General features: G+C 47.0%; 1 protein-coding gene across 3 annotated transcripts in view; it reads right to left on the bottom strand.

The window, feature by feature from the left end:
• APOO (apolipoprotein O) overlaps positions 1 to 22,170 on the bottom strand; it is a 92,743-nt gene that overhangs the window by 39,080 nt on the left and 31,493 nt on the right. For all 3 annotated transcript variants that reach the window (XM_075913301.1, XM_075913300.1, XM_075913302.1), the window contains exons 5-6: positions 19,368 to 19,463; positions 13,372 to 13,463 (exon numbers count right to left, since the gene is read on the bottom strand). In XM_075913301.1, coding sequence (XP_075769416.1) covers positions 13,372 to 13,463; positions 19,368 to 19,463 — 188 coding nt within the window. The remainder of the gene's footprint in view (positions 1 to 13,371; positions 13,464 to 19,367; positions 19,464 to 22,170) is intronic.

The raw sequence follows: 22,170 nt of genomic DNA, 5'->3' as shown, positions 1-22,170 counted from the left end.
TTATGAAACAGATTAAGTGTTTTAACTTTCTCATGTTAGTTTATTAAACTTCAATTGAAATAAAGTAAAATATTATGTCCAACACAAAAGGTTTCAATGTTTTCTTTATTTATGGCAGGGATCGGGGGTCGCTGACCAACAAAAAAATCAGCTGAGGACCACACAAGCAAAAAAAACTCCTCCAAAACCCCCCAACGCTCACTGATGTGGCCTCAACTGAAACACCTCACTCTTCTGGTGCCTCAGCCTCACAGGATGAGGGGAAAGGAAGGGGGAAAATGGAGGTTCAGGGTTTCCCATAGACCAGATTTACTTTTCTGGCGTTCTGGAGTTAGTGGATTTTATGGACCTCCTTAGGCTCTGGAGTAGGGACAAAAATTAGGGGTACAGTGCATGAGACAGGACTGTCAGAAAGTAGGATAGGGATGGGCTACAGGATCTGGGAAGGAGCAGGGGTGCAGAAGCAAGCTGGGAGTAGGGTGTCTGGCCAGGTGGAGCGAGCAGGGACAAGGGAGGGTGAAGTATGTGGCCGTGAGAAAGGATGCAGGAACAAGGGAGGGTGTCGGAGAAAGGTGGGGGTGCCGGGTCTTGGGGGAGAGGGAAGTGACGGGATCGGGGCAGGGGGATCTGGGCATAAGGTGGAACCTTACCTGGCTTCATGCCCCCTTGCAGCAACAGCTGCAGCCCATGTCGCAATGACCATGCAGTCCAGGGCTGGTCCTGGAGGCGCCACGGCCGCAGTCATGTGGCCATGGGTCAGACCTGTAGGCCAGTGGCACCACTGTTGCAGCCATGCAGTCCAGGGCCAGAGGCACCACTGCCATGGCCATGGGCAGGCCACAGAGACCAGAGGCACCGATGCCGTGGCCATGTGGCCTGGGGCCGGCCCCTGAGGCGCCGCAGCCAAGGCCACCCCAGAGGTGCTGCGGACCTGGGTTGGGCCGGTAGGCTGAATACACTGCTGCTGTGGCCACGGGCCAGTGCTGGAGGCAGGAGACGCCACAGCCACACAGTCTGGGGCTGGACCTGAGGCACCGTGGTCACGGGCCGTCCCAGAGGTGCTGCTACTGGGGCCACGTGGCTTGGGGCTGACCCTGGAGGCACTGGTATGGTGGCCACACAGCCACAGCAGTGGCGTCTCTGGGGCTGGTCCCAGGCCATGGCACCTCCAGGGTGGCCTGGGGATGTATGGCTACGGTAGCAGCGCATCCAGGGCTGGCCCTCGACCTCATGGCCGAGGTGCTGTTGAGGAGCCTCAGCCACAGCACTGCCTCGTCTCCAGAAGCTGCGCAGGGAGAAGAGGAGTGGGGCTGAGCTCCTTCCCCGTGGCACACCTGTGACAGGTTGAGCACGCCCTTTAGGGAGCAGGGCCTAGAGTTGCCTCGCGGGCCGGATCAAAGCCCTAGGTGGGCCGGATGTGGCCCGCTGAGAAGCTTTTGCCCACCCCTGTATGGCACAGATCCTTCTCAGACCCTCATCACAATGCACCATTAACCTTTGCTGTTTAAGCTAAGAGAAGACTTCACCATACACTACACCCAATGTCAGTGTGTGGTTAACAACACACACCATATTACTATTTAGAAATGGACTAAAAAGGAAATCCACCAGGAAGTCATATCCATATACTGTACTTACAAACAACTCTATTATTTAAAAACTAGATTCACTTTGAACACAGGGGGGGAAAAGTTTTCCAGTCAGGCAAGTAGATCTGAGATGCGGGCAGCCTTTGGATAAACTGTGTTAAAAAAAGGAAACCCATATTTAGCTTGTTTGGCCACCATGTTAAACTCACTAAAGTAGGTCAAATTTTAGGTATAAATATGTTGATAGTTGGTATGCAGCAGTGAGAGAAAGAAGATTTTTATTTATGTTTGATTGCGACAAGGGCAGTAAAAAAAGAAAAAAGCAAATACCCAGAGACCTGGCAAAGAATGTGCTATGTCTCTCCAAAATCTTTACAAGCAGTGAAGGTATAAACCTTTGTACTCTCGTCTAGCTTTTGGATGTTATCTCCAAATATTTAGAGAAACTTGAAATTTGCTTCAGAAATTGCTAATACTTCATTAGGAAGAGATTCTGCTTTGTCTGAACATAGAATGCTGTAGTCATGTCACAGAATGCTGGGGTCACCATTAGAAAGTGGCAAGAAGCACAGACTTAGTAGAGTAAAAATAAACACTTTTTTCTGTCTGCGGTGCTGGAATGAACACAGCTATCAAAACAAGATAATGGAAAACCAACAACTGCCTGTAGGCAGCAGCTGCTTATAAAAATTTCTACAGTACATGCTCTCTCCTCTATATACAGCAAACTGTCACCTGTGATGAAGTACTGATTTAATCTCTTATTTTGTGTCTTTGCATTGTTTCTAAGGCCATGAATTACTGAAGTACTCTTACAAACTGAGGAATGACTGAAGATTTTCAAGCTGCATATGGACTCAGTCCTCCGTTTGTTGCAAATGTAAACATCTCAAAGTTCACTATCTTGAGTTCGTGGAACTCAAAGAAGTTATGAATGTACAACAGCAGCAGAAATGGGCCTTATTTTCACATTTTGAAATGCTTTCATGAGTAAGAAAAAATGGTTACTAAACCTTCCGTAACTGCTGTTCTTCAAGATGTGTTGTTCACATCTATTCCAATGAAGGTGTGAGTGTGTCATGTACATAGATGTAAGAAACTTTTCTGTTGGGTCAGCTAGGGAGTCCCCTGGAGTGGCAATGGCATATGACACTATATTAGGGATGTTAGAAACATTATTTTCGTAATCGTGTAGCCACAACCATTCTAACTGTGGTTACACAGTTACTAAATGCTTCCCCCCAGGGCCAGCAGCCTGTGTGCTCCTGGCTCCCAGGCCCCACACCCGGGGAGCCCCCTGCTACTCCGGGCTGCTGCTTCTGTATCAGAGACAGCAACGCAGGGTGGCAGGCAGGAACCAGTCTGCAAGGGGAACCTGTTTAAAAATTGTGGACCTGAGCTCCCTATGGATGGAGGCTGCTCCAGCATTCCACAAAGCTGCCTCTGTCTGTGGCGAGTCCAGGTTTTTAAACTGGCTCCAGCTCCCCTGCATGCTTTTCATTTAAAACTCAGACCAGCGTGCTGGGACTGAGCCAACCCGCCAGCACAAATTTTAAATGCAGAGTGGAGGGGGACGGTTGGTTTGTGGTTAACAGGGACAATTAACGGATAAGTAATTGCTTATCGGTTAAATGGTTAGCCAGCTAGCCACTAATATCCCTATGCTATATATGACCCTGCTGACCCACCCCTCCTTCAGTTCCTTCATGACAGCTACTCTGATAGAGGGGAAAGAGAGCGGGAATTGGAATGGACATGAACACCACATCTTGATGAACAACAGTTATGAAAGGTTAGTAACTGTTTTAACTTAGAGTGCTTGTCCACATCAATTCCAAATGAAGGGGACTCCCACGCTGAACCCCAAGAGATGGACCTATCCAATCCCCCAGGAATTGCCCTGCATGGGGATTTATGAAAAGCAAATGGCCATCTTCCCCTGGCTGGAATGCCAAGATTGCCGCAAGATGAACAGGAGCATTAATGTTTCCCCCAGTAATCCTGGGCTGAGGTTCCAGAGAAGGAGGCCATTGGGCTTGCCAGTATATCTGGCGATCCATCATGTAGAGAGAGGTTCTCCTGGTCATCCTGGATTGAGTGGACTCACTCTCCAATAGTGACACTGAGGGTGAAGTCCACAGCAAGGCTGATACTGAGAAGACAAGCATGAGCAGTACCAGGGAGAATATGGAGGGGACCCATAGGTCCTCTGAGACCATGACCTGCGCCGATGGGATGTCGGTGCTGATGAACAGTGCCGTGAATCTGAACCCGAAGAGGACCAGTGCCACGGCCTGACATCTGGGGATGATGCCTCTTGCCTTGGTGCTGATGGATGGGCCAGTGCAAGAGCTGGTACAGATGCTGGTGAGTGGTGGATGCCCCTCGCTAGTGCCAGGGCATGATATGGCTCTTGGAGTGGAGTCGAGGAGCAGGCGTCCTGGGATGGTACCAAGCCATCGATGATTTGGGTCAGAGTGGGGTACAGCGGTGGTCAGGTGAAGGCGAGTGCCTCATCATCATAGCTGGCTTCCCTCTTGACACCAGTCCCCTTGGCACCGCAGCCTTTGACACCTCTTGTTGATGCTGCGGTGCTGCGAGCTCAATGGAGGTCTCTGGCCGTCTCAAATGTATCGGGCATTGATGGCTTGACACTTCATGATTGGTGGGAGGAGCCCCCTGGTGCTGGGCTCGATGGCGCTTGAGGTGCCAGAGCTGGCGGCACTGCCCCCCTCTGCCTCAAGGTTTTATGATCCGAGGGAGGGCTGGCTGATTGAAGAGTGGAGCACCCTCTATCAGACTTCTTTTGCTTCTTAAGCACCAGGGAGGCTGATTGGTGCCAAAGCACTAGGTCTTGTTATGGCACTGCTGATATACAGCACCGGTTCTCTTTTGCATCCTCTTTATTTGCTATTCACTATTTGGCATAGGCTTACAGCGAGAACTGCAAGCCTTGAAACCTTGGGCTGTGGCACGCACTTTGCCTGAGACTGGCGGTAGCTGTCATACTACAACAATTAACACTGAAGCGAGAACAACAAAAGTTAACTAAGCTAGGGAATGGCGCACTTGCAGAGCAAGCGAGCGATGTTCCAAATGCTGGCACAGATGGTAAGAAAGAATCTCTCAGCTGGCCCCACGGAGGCTGCTAGAGAAACGTTTCTGACATCTACATGTGACATGCACACACCTTCATTGGAATGGATGTGAACAAGCATTCAAAGAAGAACCAGGAAAGCTTCTGTCAGGTAAAAGCACTTACAACAGGGGAAGGCAAAATACCAGCCGGATGCAGCCCACCAAGCTGAGAGATCCTTCCTGCTGGAGCCTCAACCAGGCTCCCTGCCTGCCCTCTCCACACACACTGCTCAGAGCAGCTTTCTGAATGTTGTGAGCCCAGATGGAGAGGCTTGCTACCCCTGCCCTCAGCACAATCTCACAGCTCCCATTGGCCTATTTTCAGCCAATGGGAGTTGCCCATTTGTAACAGGGATATGAACAAGTAGTCAACTAGACAAATTAACCAATAAGCCTAGGCTTATCAGTTAATCTAGTCAACTACTCCCATTTCCCCCCATCTTGCTGCCTCTGTATCAGAGGCAGCAAGGCGGAGGGGAAAGCAGGAGCCAGTGCTATTAAGTCCAACTGTCAAGTTCTTGGGAGAGGTTCTGAAGAAACATGGAAGTGGGCTTATATTCTGCCTCAAATACTCTGTGCTTAGGGCAATAGAGTAGAAGCTCAGCGTTATGAACAGGAATGGATAGGATTCTTAACTCTGAAATGTTTGTAACACTGAACAAAAGACTATGGCTATTCTCTCAAGTTTACAAATTAACATTGACTTAATAAAGTTTTGAAACTTTACCTTATTGTAGAAAAAAATCCTGCTCCCTCCTTTTTAGTAGTTTACATTTAACATAGTACTGTATTGGCTCTCTCTCTCTCTTCCCTCACCTCCCTCCCTCACCCCCACGGTCTGATTGCATACTTCCTTCAAAATGAGACATGTGGTTGATTGATCAGTTTGTAACTCTGATGTTCACAACTCTGAGGTTCTACTGTAAGCCTAAGCAGCATGATGGATATTTCTTATTACCTTATCAACACATACCCAGCTTCCCCCTTCTTATTGTGTACATACAAAATTAACTATTCTACTTCACTACAGGCAGTCCCCGGGTTACATGGATCCGACTTACATCGGATCCCTACTTACAAACGGGGTGAGGCAACCCTGCACTAGCTGCTTCCCTCCAGCAGACCAGGGAGACGCGGAGCGGCTTTTCTCAGCAGACACCTCAGCTTGAGAATAAAGGACTGAGGGAAGTGAGGTGTGGGAGAATAAAACTGAGCTCTGGAGAAATGTTTGGCTAGAGTTTCCCCTACAAATATGTACCAGTTCCGACTTACATACAAATTCAACTTATGAACAAACCTACAGTCCCTATCTTGTACGTAACCCGGGGACTGCCTGTACATGTAAATTATCAAGCAAAAGTTAGGATAATGACTGTATCAGGAAAGTCTTGTGGGAATCTTATATGAGAATTTGCTGACTTCTTAGCATTTATGTCAATAGAGTTTATTGTCAAGGGAATATATCTTGACAACTGTTGTACACTAGGGATGTTAGCGAGTAGTCAACTACCCCAATAAGCTTATCGGGGAGCTACCCCACTATGGCTTTGCAGAGGGGCCGTTATTGACTACACCAGGGGTTGGGAACCTAAGGCCTAAGGGTCTGATGTGGTCCAGGCTTGCCTGGATCTGAGCCCCAAGACTCAGGGATCCTCCCTCCCCTCAGCATTGGGGAACTCATGCTGGCGTTCCTGCCCCCCTGCCCAAGGGCGGCAGGTTTGTATAATTTTTGGTGGTGCCCCATTAGCCACGCTCTCTGGCCCGGTAGCCATACCCCCTGATCCTCCGTTAGCCACGCCTCTGGAGGTAACATGCTCAGGGCAAGATGGACACATGACCAGAAGTAAAAGGTGTCGTATCACCCCACTCGAAGGGCTTTTCCCACCATCCTCCTACCGACAGGGATTAGTTTGGCCCCCACCAAGCCACTCGCATGCAACTATCCTGCAGTTGCATTAATTCAATGTGTGTGACATTAACACGGGGGCAGAGAGGCTGGGGGAAGTGTTTCCTCTAAAGCTATGTCTACACTCGAAGCTTCTTGCACAAGTACAGCCATTTTTGTGCAAGAACCCTCAGAGCATCCACACTGCCCACCTGCTCTTGCGCAAGGAAATTTACAGTACGGCGTGGAAGAGAGGGTGTCTTGCACAAGATCTACGCTCTTTTCTAACAGGTGTAAGCTCTCTTGTGCAAGAGGGCAGTGTGGATGCTCAGCAGGGATTTCTTGCGCAAGAAACCCTTATGCCTAAAATGGCCATCGGAGCTTTCTTGGGCAAGAGAGCGTCCACACTGCCATGGATGCTCACGTCGCACATGGCAGTGTGGTCATGTTCTTGCACAAGAAACAGCCAGTGTAGACATAGCCTAAGAGTTTCCTCCCATGAGCAGAATGAATTTTGTGTTGCGCACCAGTACTGAGCTCGTGTGGCTTGTTTGGATGTGCCACTGTGGCACCCAAGTTATTAATAAATATTTTTAAACCTTTACCTTTTCTCTCTGCAGACATGTCTCCTCCCCTTGTTCCATCAGCTCTTCTGGTGCCTGCTGTCCCCCCAATTCCTCAACCTCCTCCGCTGTCCTGACTCCTGCCCTTCTCACTGCCTTCAGGCCTCCTGCAACCTGCCCCCCTCCACCAGCCCTTCTCTCTCCCTTGTGCCCACTCCTCCAATAGCCCCACTCTGCTCATGTGAGCTACCCCTCCTCATCCCCTCTTCTAACACCTCCCTCTACACACCTGCCCTGCCTCTCTCCTCCGGTGCTGGTCCCTCCCCTGCAGGTGTCTGCCCTTCTGCTTCACCCCCAGAATCCCATGGTACCTGCACCTTCCCTTAGCCCTGCACCCTCCTGGTGCCTCCCCCTTCTCTCACTGAACCCTGCCCCTTTTTTCCCTGATGCCCACCCCCTCACCACCCTCTGCCCCCATTCCTCTCATGCCCTCACACATGCCTTGCTCCATCCCCACCTTCCTCATGCCTTCCTCTTCTTTCAAGCCTTCTCCCGGCACTTCCTCCTCCCCCCTCTAGCCCCCAGTACCCTTACCCTCTGCTCTCCCACCATCACCCTGTCCCCCCTCCCACTGACACCTCCCCTCCTGCCCTTTTCCTCATTTTCTCCATTTGGCCCCCTGGCATTTGTCTCTCCTCCAAGCTGTCCCTTTCTTCCCCTTTCTTCTCCTGACCTGTCCCCCTCCCCTCAGCACAAGCCCCTTCCTCTCCCACCCCTTACCCCTAATTTTTCCCCAAACCCCCACCTTCTGCCTTCCAGTTTGAGTCTGTGATTGGGCCTGGCCCCGGCTGCTTCTGTGGCCCCAGACAATGTGCCAGGCCTGGAGCTGGGCCATACGGTTTTAAAGTCCTGAGCCCTGAGGTCACGGCCGCCCAGGCGTCTCCCTTCTCTGCTGCTGCGCGGGAGTTTAAACACGCCACGTATAGCTGCTGCCGCTGCCATACTGAACCAGCCTCCCTGGCACAGGTGGGGCTACAACTCCCTGTGGGGCAAGAGTTTCAAGGCAGCCTGGGCTGAAAAGGGGGGAGCTGGGTACTTTCTGCCTGGGCATGTGGGGAAGAGGGATCGAGTCCTGGCAAAGCTGGGCACTCGCTGCTAGCGGAACGGCACCCAAAAATTACCTGTCCAAGCAGCTCATACTCCAGCTCCTCCACGATGGCCGCGGTCAGCACGCCCGGGATCTCTGCTGCCTATTCATTGACAAACTGTTTCCCTGCGCTGGCCAGGCTGGCGGGCTACAGGGCGCCCAGGGCAGCTACAGGGCACCCAGCCCGGTGGGTCCTGGCCATGGCCCGGTGAGGGAGGTGGGAGCAGCCAAGCAAGCAGAGGGCAGGGGCAAAGCAGCGGTGGATCCCTTTGGTTGCTAGGCAGGCAGGGAGCAGCGTCTCCCAGCCAGCGCTGAGGCTCTGGCTCAGGGCTGAACGGAGCCCAAAGCCTCCCATGCCGGACTGGCACTGAGTGTTTACATGTCAAAACTACGAAAGCCGGCCTGACGACAAGTGCAGCTGGCCCCCGAGCATGGGGGTTATTCCCAAGCAGGGAAGAGGTGGGGGTTGCTAAAATAAGCCGGAGAGACAGATGCACATTCAAACCAGAGGAGGAAAAAAAATCCCAACCCAGCCTCTGCTCTGAGCAGAGTCCCCACTCCCTCGGATATCTTGCAAACCTGGCGTCTCCCCACTCAGCTGTTGTACAGCGGCATGCGCTCCCTCGGATAGTCTCGTTCACCCCCGGGAGGGGGGCGGCAGATGGGGGCTGGGGCCCACTCCAGGTAGGGCCGGGGGAGAGACCCAGCTCCAAATATTGGTGGAGCAAGGCCCCCACCTCTGAATATTGCGGGAGCATGGACACCACAAGCCCATATAACTTGCCGCCTTTGTCCCTGCCATCCCTCCGTGGGGATGGAGCACACAAAATCTACTAGCCTGGACCTCCCTAGGCTCTGATATGTGAGGGAAATGTGGGGAGTGTCTCTCTCTCTCTCTCTCTCTCTCTCTCCCCCCCCCCCCCCCCCGACCCAAAACAGGTTCTCCACCCCGGACTACGCAATTAGCCATGTAACTGAAATTTAACATCCTTACTGTGCATTGAACGTTTTTTCCTTGCAGGAAGCCAATGAATATGAATAAAAAAAACCCTACCTAATATGTTTGCTGTAATATGCAAGTTGAGAAGACACAGTACGGAGAAGGATTAGTAAAAATATGATCGAAAACTTCTATGATGCAAACAGGGTTGATTTAGGCAGTTTAGTAGCAAATGCTTTTTCCAGATTGAGATGAACCATAGGGAAGTGTAAAATTCAGATAAGAGTAATAACAAATCTATATTTTATCTTGGATAAAAAGCAGAACAGCTTTAAAACACCAGCGGATGTTCTGCTAAAGCCATAAATATCAGAACAATCTGCTCAAGCTTTTCTGATGGGTGCAGATAAAAGACAGCTCAACACATATTCCCTACACAGAGCTTTACATTTTGTTCCAAGCAATACAAACAAGGTGCCCCAAAAGGCAAAAGGAATATCTCTTAGCAATCTTGCACTAAATAGCTACAAGTTTGTTCTCCATAAGAATGGTGCACGGAGAAAGTCTTTTAGATTTCCCATTACAGAAAGTAATGCCTGGAAACTATCCTTGACCATTAATTAAGTTTAACCATTTAACTTGTAGAGCAGCCATGGAACAGGTCAAACTGCTACTGTACTTCCTGTGTTCCTGGTGGTCTACTCTAGAGCTTGTCACCATGCACCTCATTCAACAAACACTGTAACTGAAAGGGATATGATTTTTCCTCATAGCCAGATATGCAGGACCTGTATCACAACCATACCCTGTACTCTGCTCAGTATAGTTCCTAGTTCTTTTCATGAGCTAACTTATCTCTTAACTGAGGCTTTCTGATAGAGAAAATGTGCTCCTTTTCATTTTTAGGTATTTGGCAATATTCAACGGAGTGTACAAACATCAGGACTCTGACACCCAAGTAAGTTCAGAATGGTAAACTATTCAATACAGTATAATACACATTTTAAAAACAAAAACAAACAAAAACACCTTTTTCCAAAAAGCCATGTTAGAAAAGCATTGAAGTTTGAACTGGGAAGTTTTGATTGTTCCCAAATTAAAGGACTCACATTTATGAAACAGAAGACCAAGTTAATTTTATTTATGTCTTGCCAATCAATCTTAAACTTAGATTGGGCTTTTAGAACGGTTTGTTTTAAATAAAAACATCTCTACAAAACTATATATTTGCTTTTCTAAAATCTCTTCTTGATACACACACAGTCCAACACATAAAATGAGGAAAGGAAATACAGAAATGGGGAGTGTAAGAGGACTGTTTTAGACAAGAGGGGTGGAATAGAAGGAAAAGTGGAAGTAAGATCTCAACTTCCTCCTCCAACCCCCTTTCTCCAATCCCAACTAGCAAGCTACAGAAGTGGTAGTTTCAATAACCAGAGTTCTTAGAAATTGACTGCATATTCACACTCATGGGATGTGCTGTCTTGGTGCTGCTATCTTCCCACAGCACTGCCTGTTAGAGTGCTTATCTATCTACCCTGTTCCCTCAGCCTTCAGAGAGGGAGGGATACTCTACCCCCTCCATCCTGTCCAACTCCAAAGACAATGAGAAAGAGGGCTGAAGGAGTGTGCATATGCAGAGTCCCTCTCAAAGAAGTCTGGTTACAAGTGATTAACTTCCATTTCTTCTTTGAGTGTCCTCTATATAGTCTTATCCAGTGACGAGTTTCGTAATTAATACTCCATGAATTGATATGGGGAACTCTCATGACTAAGAACTGGAATGCTGCCCTACTGAACTGAGGACCTGATCTAAATGCCAGATCTAGGGAATGGTGCAGAGGTGGGCAAAATACAGCCTACGGATCCAGCCTGCCATGCTCCTCTTGGCTGCCAATGGCACAGCAGGATCCTCAGGCATCTCCTATATGCTGTTCAAAGCAGCCGGCGGTTGAGACCAGCATGTGCATCGCTTAAACCTTTGGAAATAGGTCAATGGGAGCTGCCTTGGTCATGCGCACAGGTAGCTCACAAAGCTCATCTCCCCTCAGGGCACATGTTGTGCAGACACCCACACATTGGTCCCACCAACCTGCCACTTTGAGCGGCAAGTGGGGGTGTGACTGGCAGAGAGCCTGCCCGAGGATCTCACTGGGCTGGTGGCTGAGAGCAACCTAGGGTAAGCCCCTCCCGGCCAGAGCCTGCAGTCTTCTCCTGCATCCAGGTCACAAGCCAAACTTGCTGCACCCCCTCCTGCAATCCTCCCCCTCAGATCCTGCACCTCCTAATACATCCCTCCCCTAGGTCAGAATCCTCTCTTGCATCCATAGCCCCTCTCAGACCCCGCATCCCAATTCCCATGCCCCAGGTCAAAACCCCCTCCTTTACCCAAACTCCCTCCTAAACCCTCACATCCTCTCCATTAATCACGCAGAAAAATGTGACCCGTGAACATTTACCAAATTCCTGAAGTGGCTCCTCTTAAAAAATTATTGCCCAGCCCTGGAATAGTGTTTTATAAAGATACAACTAGAGCAGCCTTTGGCAACCTTCCATGGTAAAATGTCTGAGACAGAAATAGCTACATCTACAATGAGGTAACTGTGGTCTCACTGCAGTAAAACAGATGTAATCCAATATCCCTCTTCTTTATACCATCTAACCCACCTAGATAACGACTAAAGAAATAGCAAGTGTTTAGGGTTGTCTGCACAGGAACTAAAAAAGTTTAGGGATGGAAACTCTTTAGTCCCTATTAAGAAAGTAAGCTAAAGTTGTAAGTGCTATTTACATGTTTTGTTAGTCTTTAAGGTGCTGCAAGACTATTTATTGTTTTTTATGCTTAAGGTATGCAATTTTGATTCCCTTTATGGGTATGAGGTCTAGGAAAGAAAACCAGCAAGTTAACTGCTTAATTAATATAACATTCAGAAACCACTCTGGGAAGATATCTGCGATGAAGTCTAAGAATAACTTTATGAAGGATAGTGAATGAGGGGGGGTCTGCCATGAAGGCGTATGACTTGCTGTCTTGTCTGGCTGAAATACTGGCAATGTAAAAGCAGGCTTAACAGATCAATGAAACAAAGAACTACATGCCAGGGACTCATGAGGTGGATCCATGAGTTGTATTAAGTTTAAGCTGAGTTCCTATCCTGGAACCAAGGCCTTAATGGTGGACACATACTGCCCACACTTTCCATAAACTTCTGAACGGTATCATTTGCAAAGACAGATTTGTTATCTATAAATACATGATGTGCTGCTCCTGCTACTAAGTATACTTCCAGAGAAGATATAGAAAGATCCAGCGACTTTAAATGCAATAAGCATTCAAAAACACATTGAACTGATGTTTATACAAGCGCTATGTGCTTGTCATTTATCCAGTGCACAAACCTATCCACATAACATCATAACACTTTCTCATTGATTGTTTCCCAGTTAACCAGAATCCGTTCCACTCTGAAATTCAAGATTTTACAAGGTCTACAAGAGACTAGGAATGTCAAATTGCAAGTAATAGTCGATGAATTTTGCACTGACTATTTGATTAGTCGATAGAGCACAATTCAAATAGCGTTTAACATGAATCACAGTCAAATTAATCATCTAATACATAAATGCATCATTCACCATTTTCTACCCCAAGAAAAAATGTAATAAATTCAAGTTCTATAATTTCTTACATAAGTGTGTAGAGATGCTGAGTATCCCATTAGTGAATAAAAACAAGCACCAAATTTAATGTAAATATTATAGATAGTTGCAGATCACTATGCTTTAATACTTACCAATGAGGATGGACTTTTCTTTAAAAAAGTAACAGTACAAATGCAAAACACAATTAAAATTGACTATTTAAATCAAGGTGCCCTGCTTGCTGATTTAAATTACTTTGATCAACCAGTTTTATGTCCAATATAAAAATGAAAGCTCCATAAAAGAAGAAAGGTATCTGTCTTCATTCTATGAAGGTAAAGCACACAGACAACCCTTAAATAAAAATGGTTTACCAACTAATTTGAAGCAATGAAGAAATAAGTGACAGGAAGTAAAATAGGCTTTCCACACGTAGGCTTCCGACATCTAAAAATGTAACCACTGACCTTTGCAACTGTAACAGCCTGTTGTGGATAATATAGGGAGGCACCAATGCCCATGAAGCTCAGTGGATACACCAACCTCTTTATTTTTGAGCCTGTTTCATAGAAGAAAATATGTTCTGTTAGAGTACACATTATGCAGAAACTTGGATAGTGTTAACGATATATTTTTATGTATAATTGTTCATTGAGCATATTATCATTTATCACATCAGTTACTGTTTAGATCAACTACTTTCCTAATAAATATAATCATGTTAGAGGAGTCCTGTGGCACCTTAGAGACTAACAGATTTATTAGGGCATAAGCTTTCATGGGTAAAACCCTCTTCATCAGATGAATTGGAGTGGAGTTTACAGAAGCAGGGGTAGAGACAACTAAAGAAAGAAGGTACTTGTGTAAGTGAGGCTAATCAAATCAGGGTGGCTCATTCACAGCAGCTGATGTGGAAATGTGGCTATCAAGAGAGGGGAAATTGCCTTTGTAATGTATTAACTAGTTAAAATCCTTATTCAATCCTAAATCTGAATAAGGATTTCAACTGGTTAACATATTACAAAGGCAATTTCCCCTCCCTTGATATCCATATTTCCACATCAACTGCTGTGAATCATCCACTTCCATTCTGACTCAATTAGCTTCATTTACACAAGTACCCTCTTTCTTTACCCCCTCCCCCCACACACACCCTCTAAATTCCACTCCAGTTCATCTGATGAAGTGGATTTTATTCACAAAAGCTTCCCCTAACAAATCTGTTAGTCTCTCAGAGCATGTCTACACAGCAGCATTATTTCAAAATAACAAAGTGAACGTTTACACAGCAAGCGCGTTAGTTTGAAATAATTTTGAAATAACGGGATTCTTATTCTGACTTCTGTAACCCTCAGTTTACGAGGAATAACGCTTGTTTCTAAATAGGGCGTATGCAGACAGTGCATCTGAAGTTATTTCGAAATAAGTGCCCTGCAAGGATTTTCACAGGTGCAGTGGCCACTCTGTCTACACGCATCAGAACTCTATAGTTTCAAAGCCACAGGGAAAAGGGTTTGTGGCAAAAGCAGACCCAGCTCATGCCGTGCCACACAGCAGAGCCCTGACTGCTTTTGCTGCTGCCATGACGGATCCCCATGCTCCCTCTGAGCCCCCCACAGCTGCAAGGAAGTAGGCAGCCACCTCCCAAGACTCTGCCTGGGGAAAAAGAGGAGGGCACCTTCATGGACGTACGTGCAGATCCTGAATCTCATTGAGATCTGGCGGGAATATTCCAACATCCAGGATCTTGATGTCAGACTGCAAAATGCGGACATCTATGTCTGGATGATCAATAGCCTGCTCCAGAGTGGACATAGTTGCAGTATGACAAGGTGCAAATGAAAATAAAAGAACTCCAGCAGGCTTATGCCAAGGCTAGGGAAAGAAGTTCCCAATCGGGAGCAGTACCTAGACCTGTCGCGTCTTCACCCAGCTGGATGGCATCTTGAGAGGGGAGCAGGTCATCTCTCCTCCCTTCATCATCATCTCCAACCTAGACACCAAGTCATCAGCCTCCCAGAGGGCATGGCTATGGAGGAGGATAATGAGGAGGAGGAGGGGGCCACCATAGACACCATGCCCACTAGCCAAGAGGTCTGCCTGTCCATGGAGCTGGTACACACACACCCCTGCCCAGGATGTCACCCAGGGCTTGGCGATGCCAGGGAAGGCCCATCAGGTGAGCTGCGTTACTTTTCCTGGACACACATGGGGAGAGGCAGTGGGTGACGAGGGGCTGCACACTCCTCGTCCAGCCTTCTCAGTCTGGGGATCAGCAGCCTGTGCACATGGAGCGCCAGTCCAGAGCAGACAGCCACAATGAGGCAGCCACTCAGGAACCTTACACTCCTGCTCACAGGGTTTCTGGAGAGGCCTGTCTTACTCCCCACCCCATGGTGGGACACCTCCCCACCACAAGCCACCACTATGGAGATTAGGGCCATGGACGCATACAGCATACCACACTCTCGGGGCACCATGTGCTCCTGGGCCAGTGTGGCAAGGCAGAGGACACTGGTCCCCTGCCAGCGGAGCCTGCCAGATTGGTGAGAGGGAAGAACTGGAGGGGACTCCAACAGCACCCTCCCCAGCAAGCAGTGTTCGCAGCCCACACAAACCTTCCCCAATACCCTCCCCTCCTCCTCCAGCGGGCAGGGATACAAGTCTTCTGCCTGTGGGACACTGCCATTACTGGACCCCAGCGTGTGTGCAGCATGGAGGGAAGCTGAGCCACTTTGTCACCCCCCTTCCACCCACAGGCTCCCATCCTGGCTGACACCTTCCCAGGCCTGCTTGTCCCTGGAGCATAGGGGTAGCGTGGCCCACATTGGGACATCTGTGCCCCTGCAGAAAGGGTCCAGGCCACAGATGGCCTTGCTCCAAGTATATCACCTTCATCTGACACAAGGCCTTTCGGAGTCACCTCAGAAATGAGGGCAAGGCTTCATGCACCCTGTCTCCTGGGATGACTGCCCTTCTCACTTTTCTTCACAGATGGATCAGCTGTGAGTGCAGCATGAGCCACACCTCCTGTATCAGCTTCCCAACCCCGTAGTATCTGATGGCAAAGATGACCCCAGGAAGACCTGCAGCAGGAGCACATCACTGCCTGTGTGCCCTACAGCAGTCTCCTGGCCAGCAAGCCCACAGATTGGAGGCTGACCTGGAGCTGCACCGCAACACCTAGAAGGAGCTGTTGCACCAGGCCTGGACTACGTGCACAGCTTACATGGCTGCCATCAATTGCCTGGTGGCCACTCCTGCTCCCACCCCAGTTCCCACCCCCCGTTGCTGTGAAGGGCCCACACATGAAGTGATAGGACCACCAAAGGGAAGTGCCAGTCCCAGGCCTACCCCTGAGTCTCTCCTCCACCCACCACTCTCCTCCCCTCTCCAAGGTTCTTCCTCCAGTCCCTCCCCAGTTACGTTCACCCCAGTTAAACAAAAAACAAAGTTTATTGGTTCAAAACAAAAGGTCTAATTTATTTTATCAACAGATGAAGGGGAGGGGATGGAGAGGAAGGAAGGGCAGAGAAAGGGAGGTGTGGTGGAGGAGAGGCACACGGGGCAATGCAAAGGACCCTTGTAGGGAGGTCCGGGGAGAGTCTCACTGGTATCCTTGTCTGAAACTCTTCCTCAGGATCTCCTGGATGCGCCCAGATGTCAGCCATACATGGCTGTTCAAAGGTCCTGGCCAACTGGCTCAGCCTCTGCCCTACACCCTGGCAGGAATGTCTCCACCTTGTTCTCACATATATTGTGGAGGTCACAGCAGGCCGCCATCACTTTGGGGACGTTCTGCATGCTGAGATCCAGGTTGGCGAGAAGGCAGTGGAACCTCCCTTTCAAACAGCCAAAGACACCTTCCATCATGATGCGGGACCTGCTAAGCCTGGCATTAAAACGTTCTTTGTTGGGGTTCCAGTGTAGGGCTTCATTAGCGGGGGGAGAAAAGGGTAGGCAGCATCCACCACGATGCACATGGATATGTCCACGTCCCCAACCCTGATGGAACAGTCAAGGAAAAAAGTGCTAGTGTTTAGCTTCTGAAAGAGGCTGGAGTTCCTGAAGATGCAGGCGTCATGCAACTTCCCCGATGTTAATGTTGGTGAACTGGCCTCGGTGGTTCATGAGGGCCTGCAGGAACACAGAAAAGTACCCCTTGTGGTTGATATAATCTGGTGTCTGGTGGTGGGGGCCCAGATGGGGATATGGATGCTATCAATGGCCCCTCTGCAGTTGGGGAAGCCCCTGGCAGCAAACCTGGCAATGATGAGGTCCACATCACCCAGGATGATGACCCAGCGCAGCAGGATGGTGCTGATGGCTCTCACCGCCTGTAGAAGGAGACAAACAGGGAATCACAGGGTTGCCTGAGCCCAACTCTCTCCCCCCATCACACACACCAGCAGCAACCCCCAACCTGCTCCATCCCCCTGCACTTTCCAAGGAGGGAGCTTCCACCACTTCCCCACCTCCTCCCTTTGAGAATCCCATTCTAGAAGTTCACCACCCTCCTGGGACAATAGCACAAGAGAGCCATACCTGTATGAGCACCGCCCCGATGGTCGATCTCCCCACACCGAACAGGTTTCTTACAGAGCGATTGCTGTCCAGCATGACAAACTTCCAAATAGCGATGGTGACCCACTTATGGAGGGTTGCATGTGGGTTTCCCATCACCTGAGGGCAGGGATGAGCCACTTGCACAGCTCCAAGAAAGTGTCCTTCCGTATGCGGAAGTTCTGGAGTCACTGCTGGTCGTCTGGAGTCACTGCTGGTCGTCCCACAGCTCCATGACGATGCTGTTCCACCAGTCAGAAGTGGTGTCCCGTTGCCAGAAGCAGCAGTGCACAGCGTGCAGGAGAGGACAGAGGGGGTCGTGCTGCTACCCGGAGAGAGGAGAGGAAGTGCCCAGAAATGAGCTGGGGGTCCTACTCCTGCAGGGCCATGAGGGCAGCTTGCAGTAACTGCACCAGGAGGTGTGGCATGGAGTCTAAGAGCTGGCGACAGTTTTGAGGCTGGTCCGGCTCCATGCTTGAGTGCTGTGGTGTCCACAAGGGCAATCAGAGCAGGCAGTGAAAAGGCCTTGCTGTCCCTTGAGGAAGTAGGCAAAGGTGAAGAGCCTGAGACACTACTGTACAGGAGGTCCCTTTAAGCACGAGCCTCAGAAAGCAGCTCCAGGAAGTGATTGTTGTCCTGATGCCTTGCCTGAAGTGCTTCCGGGGCCTAACAGGGCTTTAAATGCATTTCAGGCTCCAATCAGTGTGGAAACTCTATTTCCAAATAGCTCAGTGCTATTTCAATGGGCATTTGCATTGTGGATATGCTATTTTGAAATAAGTGTGCAGAGTAGATTTAGCCTAAGGTGCCACAGGACTCCTAAGATACAGACTAACACAGCTGCCCCCTCTGAGACTTTTCAATCATATTAGACTAACATTAATTTTTCACTCTTTGGAGAAGTAATTTTTACAGAACTTTTCAGTGAAAATTACCTCACAAGTAAATCTAATATGGAGATTAAAATAACTTGCAAAGGAATAGCCAAACCTTTACTTCATATTTTTAAAGAAATGTTTCTACAAGAATTATAGAAACTGCTGTCATGAAATTAATGTAAATGCTTCTAAAAAGAACAGTAATGCTAAATTAGAACCAATCTGGCAGATCAAGCAGAACTGTTTGAGTATATTGGGAGTAACAGAGTAGCTTTTACCAGCTACCATAAAGTTCTCCCACATGTACATTTGTGATATAATTTTCATGCTGTTGGTCTCATTCTACACTTCAAGCTTAAAACTCATTGTAAACTAGCTTCTTGACATTTCAAACTCAGATATGAAAATTAAGTGCTTTGATTCTTGTATTGTGGGAAAGTAATTTCCATTTCAAATCTTACCCACCCCAAAATCATAAGACAGGTTTAAAAAGATAAAATTGTGGGATCTTTTTATATATCTTCCAGTTCTTGAGCCTTTAGGGTACACATTCTCCACAACCCCAAAGGCCACACATTTTCTTTTTTCTTTTAATGAAAATGGATTCTTACATAATCACATAACTCCTGAAGTTGGAACTTTTAAGAGATGGTGAACCTATAGCCTACAGGCCAGACCTGCTTTGATCCAGTCCACAAGGCTCAGGGCTCACCCCACTCCCTGCAGTGCCCAGAAGCCACACTCTCACCCCCAGCCTGCGCCTGCTCCATTTATTTACCATCAGCACTACTGTACTGATATCTTATTTACCACCTTTCTATAACCACAGAATCTATAAATCGTACACCAAAGAAATTAAACAACAATTAACAAAAAATTGCAAATGGCACAATAAGCAGCCAGATACACTTCTGAGCGGTGATCTAACTGCACATATTGTAGGTAAAGATGCATTCATTTTAGTTTAAATTATTTAACATCCAATAAAATCATAAAATAAGCTATTTGAAAAGAGGACCTACCTCTAGAAAGAAACAGTCCAACAATTCCAGCAAAACCAATCACACCAAGCCTTGGGTAAAATCCCGGAGGAGGATTTTTGAGAAATTCACAACTTTCTAAAATGAAATCAGATCATAATGCATCAATGTAATAGAAAGACCTTATGGTGAAAATGAACCATTAAGGCTACATCTACACTGCAGAGCTATTTTGGATAGCTACCCTGCGTCTTAACAGTGTGCTCGTTATTTCGAAATATAATGGATTTGCTATTGCAACATCCCTGTAAACCTCGTTCCATGAGTAGTAAGGGACGTTTCAGAACAGTGGGTTATTTCAAAATTTGGCACTGTGTAGACAGTGAGAAATTATGAAATAAACTATTTCGAAATTGACTTGAAATAAGCTATGCAATTTGCATAGCTCAAATTGCATAGCTTATTTCAAGCTGCGGGTGCAGTGTAGACGCACCCTAACACAGACAACCAAGTGTTACAAAACAAAGTTTTGTTAACACTATTTTGTCATATACTTTTTGGCAAAAAAAAAAAAAAAAAGCAAATTTTCAGTAAACTTCCCTACTGACATGTGTCAACTATTTGTTGATGCACTAGCATGCTTTTGCTTCATTGTTTGGGAGACATTAACTGAAACAACATTAAATGTTTCTTGAATGTTCTGGGAGGCAAATATTTTCAAGCAAACTGTTACATGTTATCTTTTGCCTTTAGAAAAGAGAATGTTTGTAGCAGCATTTGGCTTTTTTAAACTGCTTTTGTATGCACATTTAAAGAATTTCACTCTTTCCAGTCTGAACAGAATTTCAATTTCAGAAAACAGAATACAGTTTTACAGAGATTTCCAGACAGTATTATTATTCAAGCGCTCCACACTAATAATTAACACTAGTATTAGAATACAATGATCTGCTGACATTCATTAACCCAGAAGGAGCTCCCCTTCCCTTGACCTCCTGCCACCCACTTAACAGAACATCAGTATTGTAGAATAATTGTTAAAATTAGTGCACAAAAAATGCTTTCAGAAACTAATGTACTTTGGAGGGAGGGAATCAATCCATAACTCAGTTTTATCTTATTATACTCTCATTGGTTCCAGAGATAGTACTGATATTTTCAAAACAATTACATTTACATCCTGTTGCCACCTGGTTAAGTAAACAATTTCATTTTCCTTGTTAGATGAGTTTCCTGCAGTTTGCTGTCAGCAATTCTCGGTTACAAAACTTCCTGTGGTTTTGTCATCTGTTATGCCGTATGTTTTAATCAGCTGACAAAACCAGCAAGACAACTGTGCATTTTTTTTATTTCCGTTTGCACAATTCCATTTAAAAATTAAATCCAAACATTCACTTTAACTTGCTGTTAAAAGTATAAAACATAAAAAGGTGTTTCCCCTTCTGACTTGTAAATGTATATAAATAAATTTAGATAATCCCTTGCTGCACCAGACCTCAGAGTTAAAGTAATTTAAAAGTTGAGACTTGCTTTCATTGTTGCATAGGAACTACCAGACTAGAGCAGTATTTCAACATCTGGTTTCTAACAGTGACTTGTACAAGATGCTTCAGGAGATGCACAAACTGTATAGTTTGGGAATAAACTGACGTTAGAGAACATTTCTATAGCATCATCAGTTAGTAATTCATCTATGCTTTGAAGATAGAAATGTTATATCTATAACATTTATCAGCTTATTTAGGGTGAATATAGTTAATATAAATATATTATTCTTTTATGAATTTTTGGTCTCAAAATAATCTTGGGGCAAGGGAGTGTGTAAAAGGCATTTCCTTCTATATGTTTGTGGCTGTTCAATTTAACTGAACATCTCCCTGACCTGGCAGTACACGAACCAGTAAATAAAAGAGGCTGATGTAGATGCAAGATCAAGAATGGTTTAAAAGCTATTTCATCCTTTCTTGGGCCCTAACACTGCATGACCAGACACCCTAAGCCCATGTAGTGACTCAACTGAAGTCTCTTTTGGTCACCCTATCTCAAAGTTATAGTAGAAATAGAAAGTAATCTAGAAATACAAGAAGAATTTCATTTGTAGATGTTCAAAAGAATAGGATAGTTTAGTTCAGAGAGATGAGAAATGAGCAGATTCAATTACTGAGTTCAAAACAGCTCATATTAATTTGAGAACACTGCCAAAGTGCACTTAGTTTTAGCATGTAAGTGGTTTCTTTCTTCTCTCATGTCCCACAAATGCAGATAAGCTCACAGTGAGAGCAGAGAGGTCAGATTTTGTCCAGCTAATCTCGCATGACACAGGGTAAGGCCAAATAAAGCTATTTGTGGATTCTACTATTGTCACAGAGTGATTTGCACTGGCTTCAATGTGGCTGCCCATGAACAGATAGCACCTTGTTCCCCGCATAGCCAATTATCCTATATGCCCCTTGAACCCATGCTGTGGATGTTCTTCATATGGTCCCATTACTTAAGGCAGTCGGATGTGGTCCCTGACTTGTCTGGATCTGGCCCACAAAGCTCAGGGCTCCCCCCACCACCACCAATGGGGAGCCCATGTTGGTGTTGGTGTTCCAGCCCCCCCCCTCCCCCGCTACCACCTCGCAGGGCTGGAGCACACATAATCTACTAGCCTGGGCCCTCCTAGGCTCTGGTGTGTGAGGAAAATGTTGAGAGTGTCTTTCTGCTTCTCAGTCAGGGGCACGTCAGTGAGGGTTTGCTTTACATATTTTTGTTTCTCACTTATGTGCAGTATCCAACAGATTTTAATGTGGATCAGCGGTTCCCTGACACAAAAAGGTTCCCCACCCCAGGGGACCTGTCC

This window comes from Pelodiscus sinensis, chromosome 1 (genome assembly GCF_049634645.1).
Source record: "Pelodiscus sinensis isolate JC-2024 chromosome 1, ASM4963464v1, whole genome shotgun sequence".
Lineage (NCBI taxonomy): Eukaryota > Metazoa > Chordata > Testudines > Trionychidae > Pelodiscus > Pelodiscus sinensis.
Note: the sequence above shows the minus strand (reverse complement) of the source record. Positions and strands in the feature narration are given on the sequence as shown.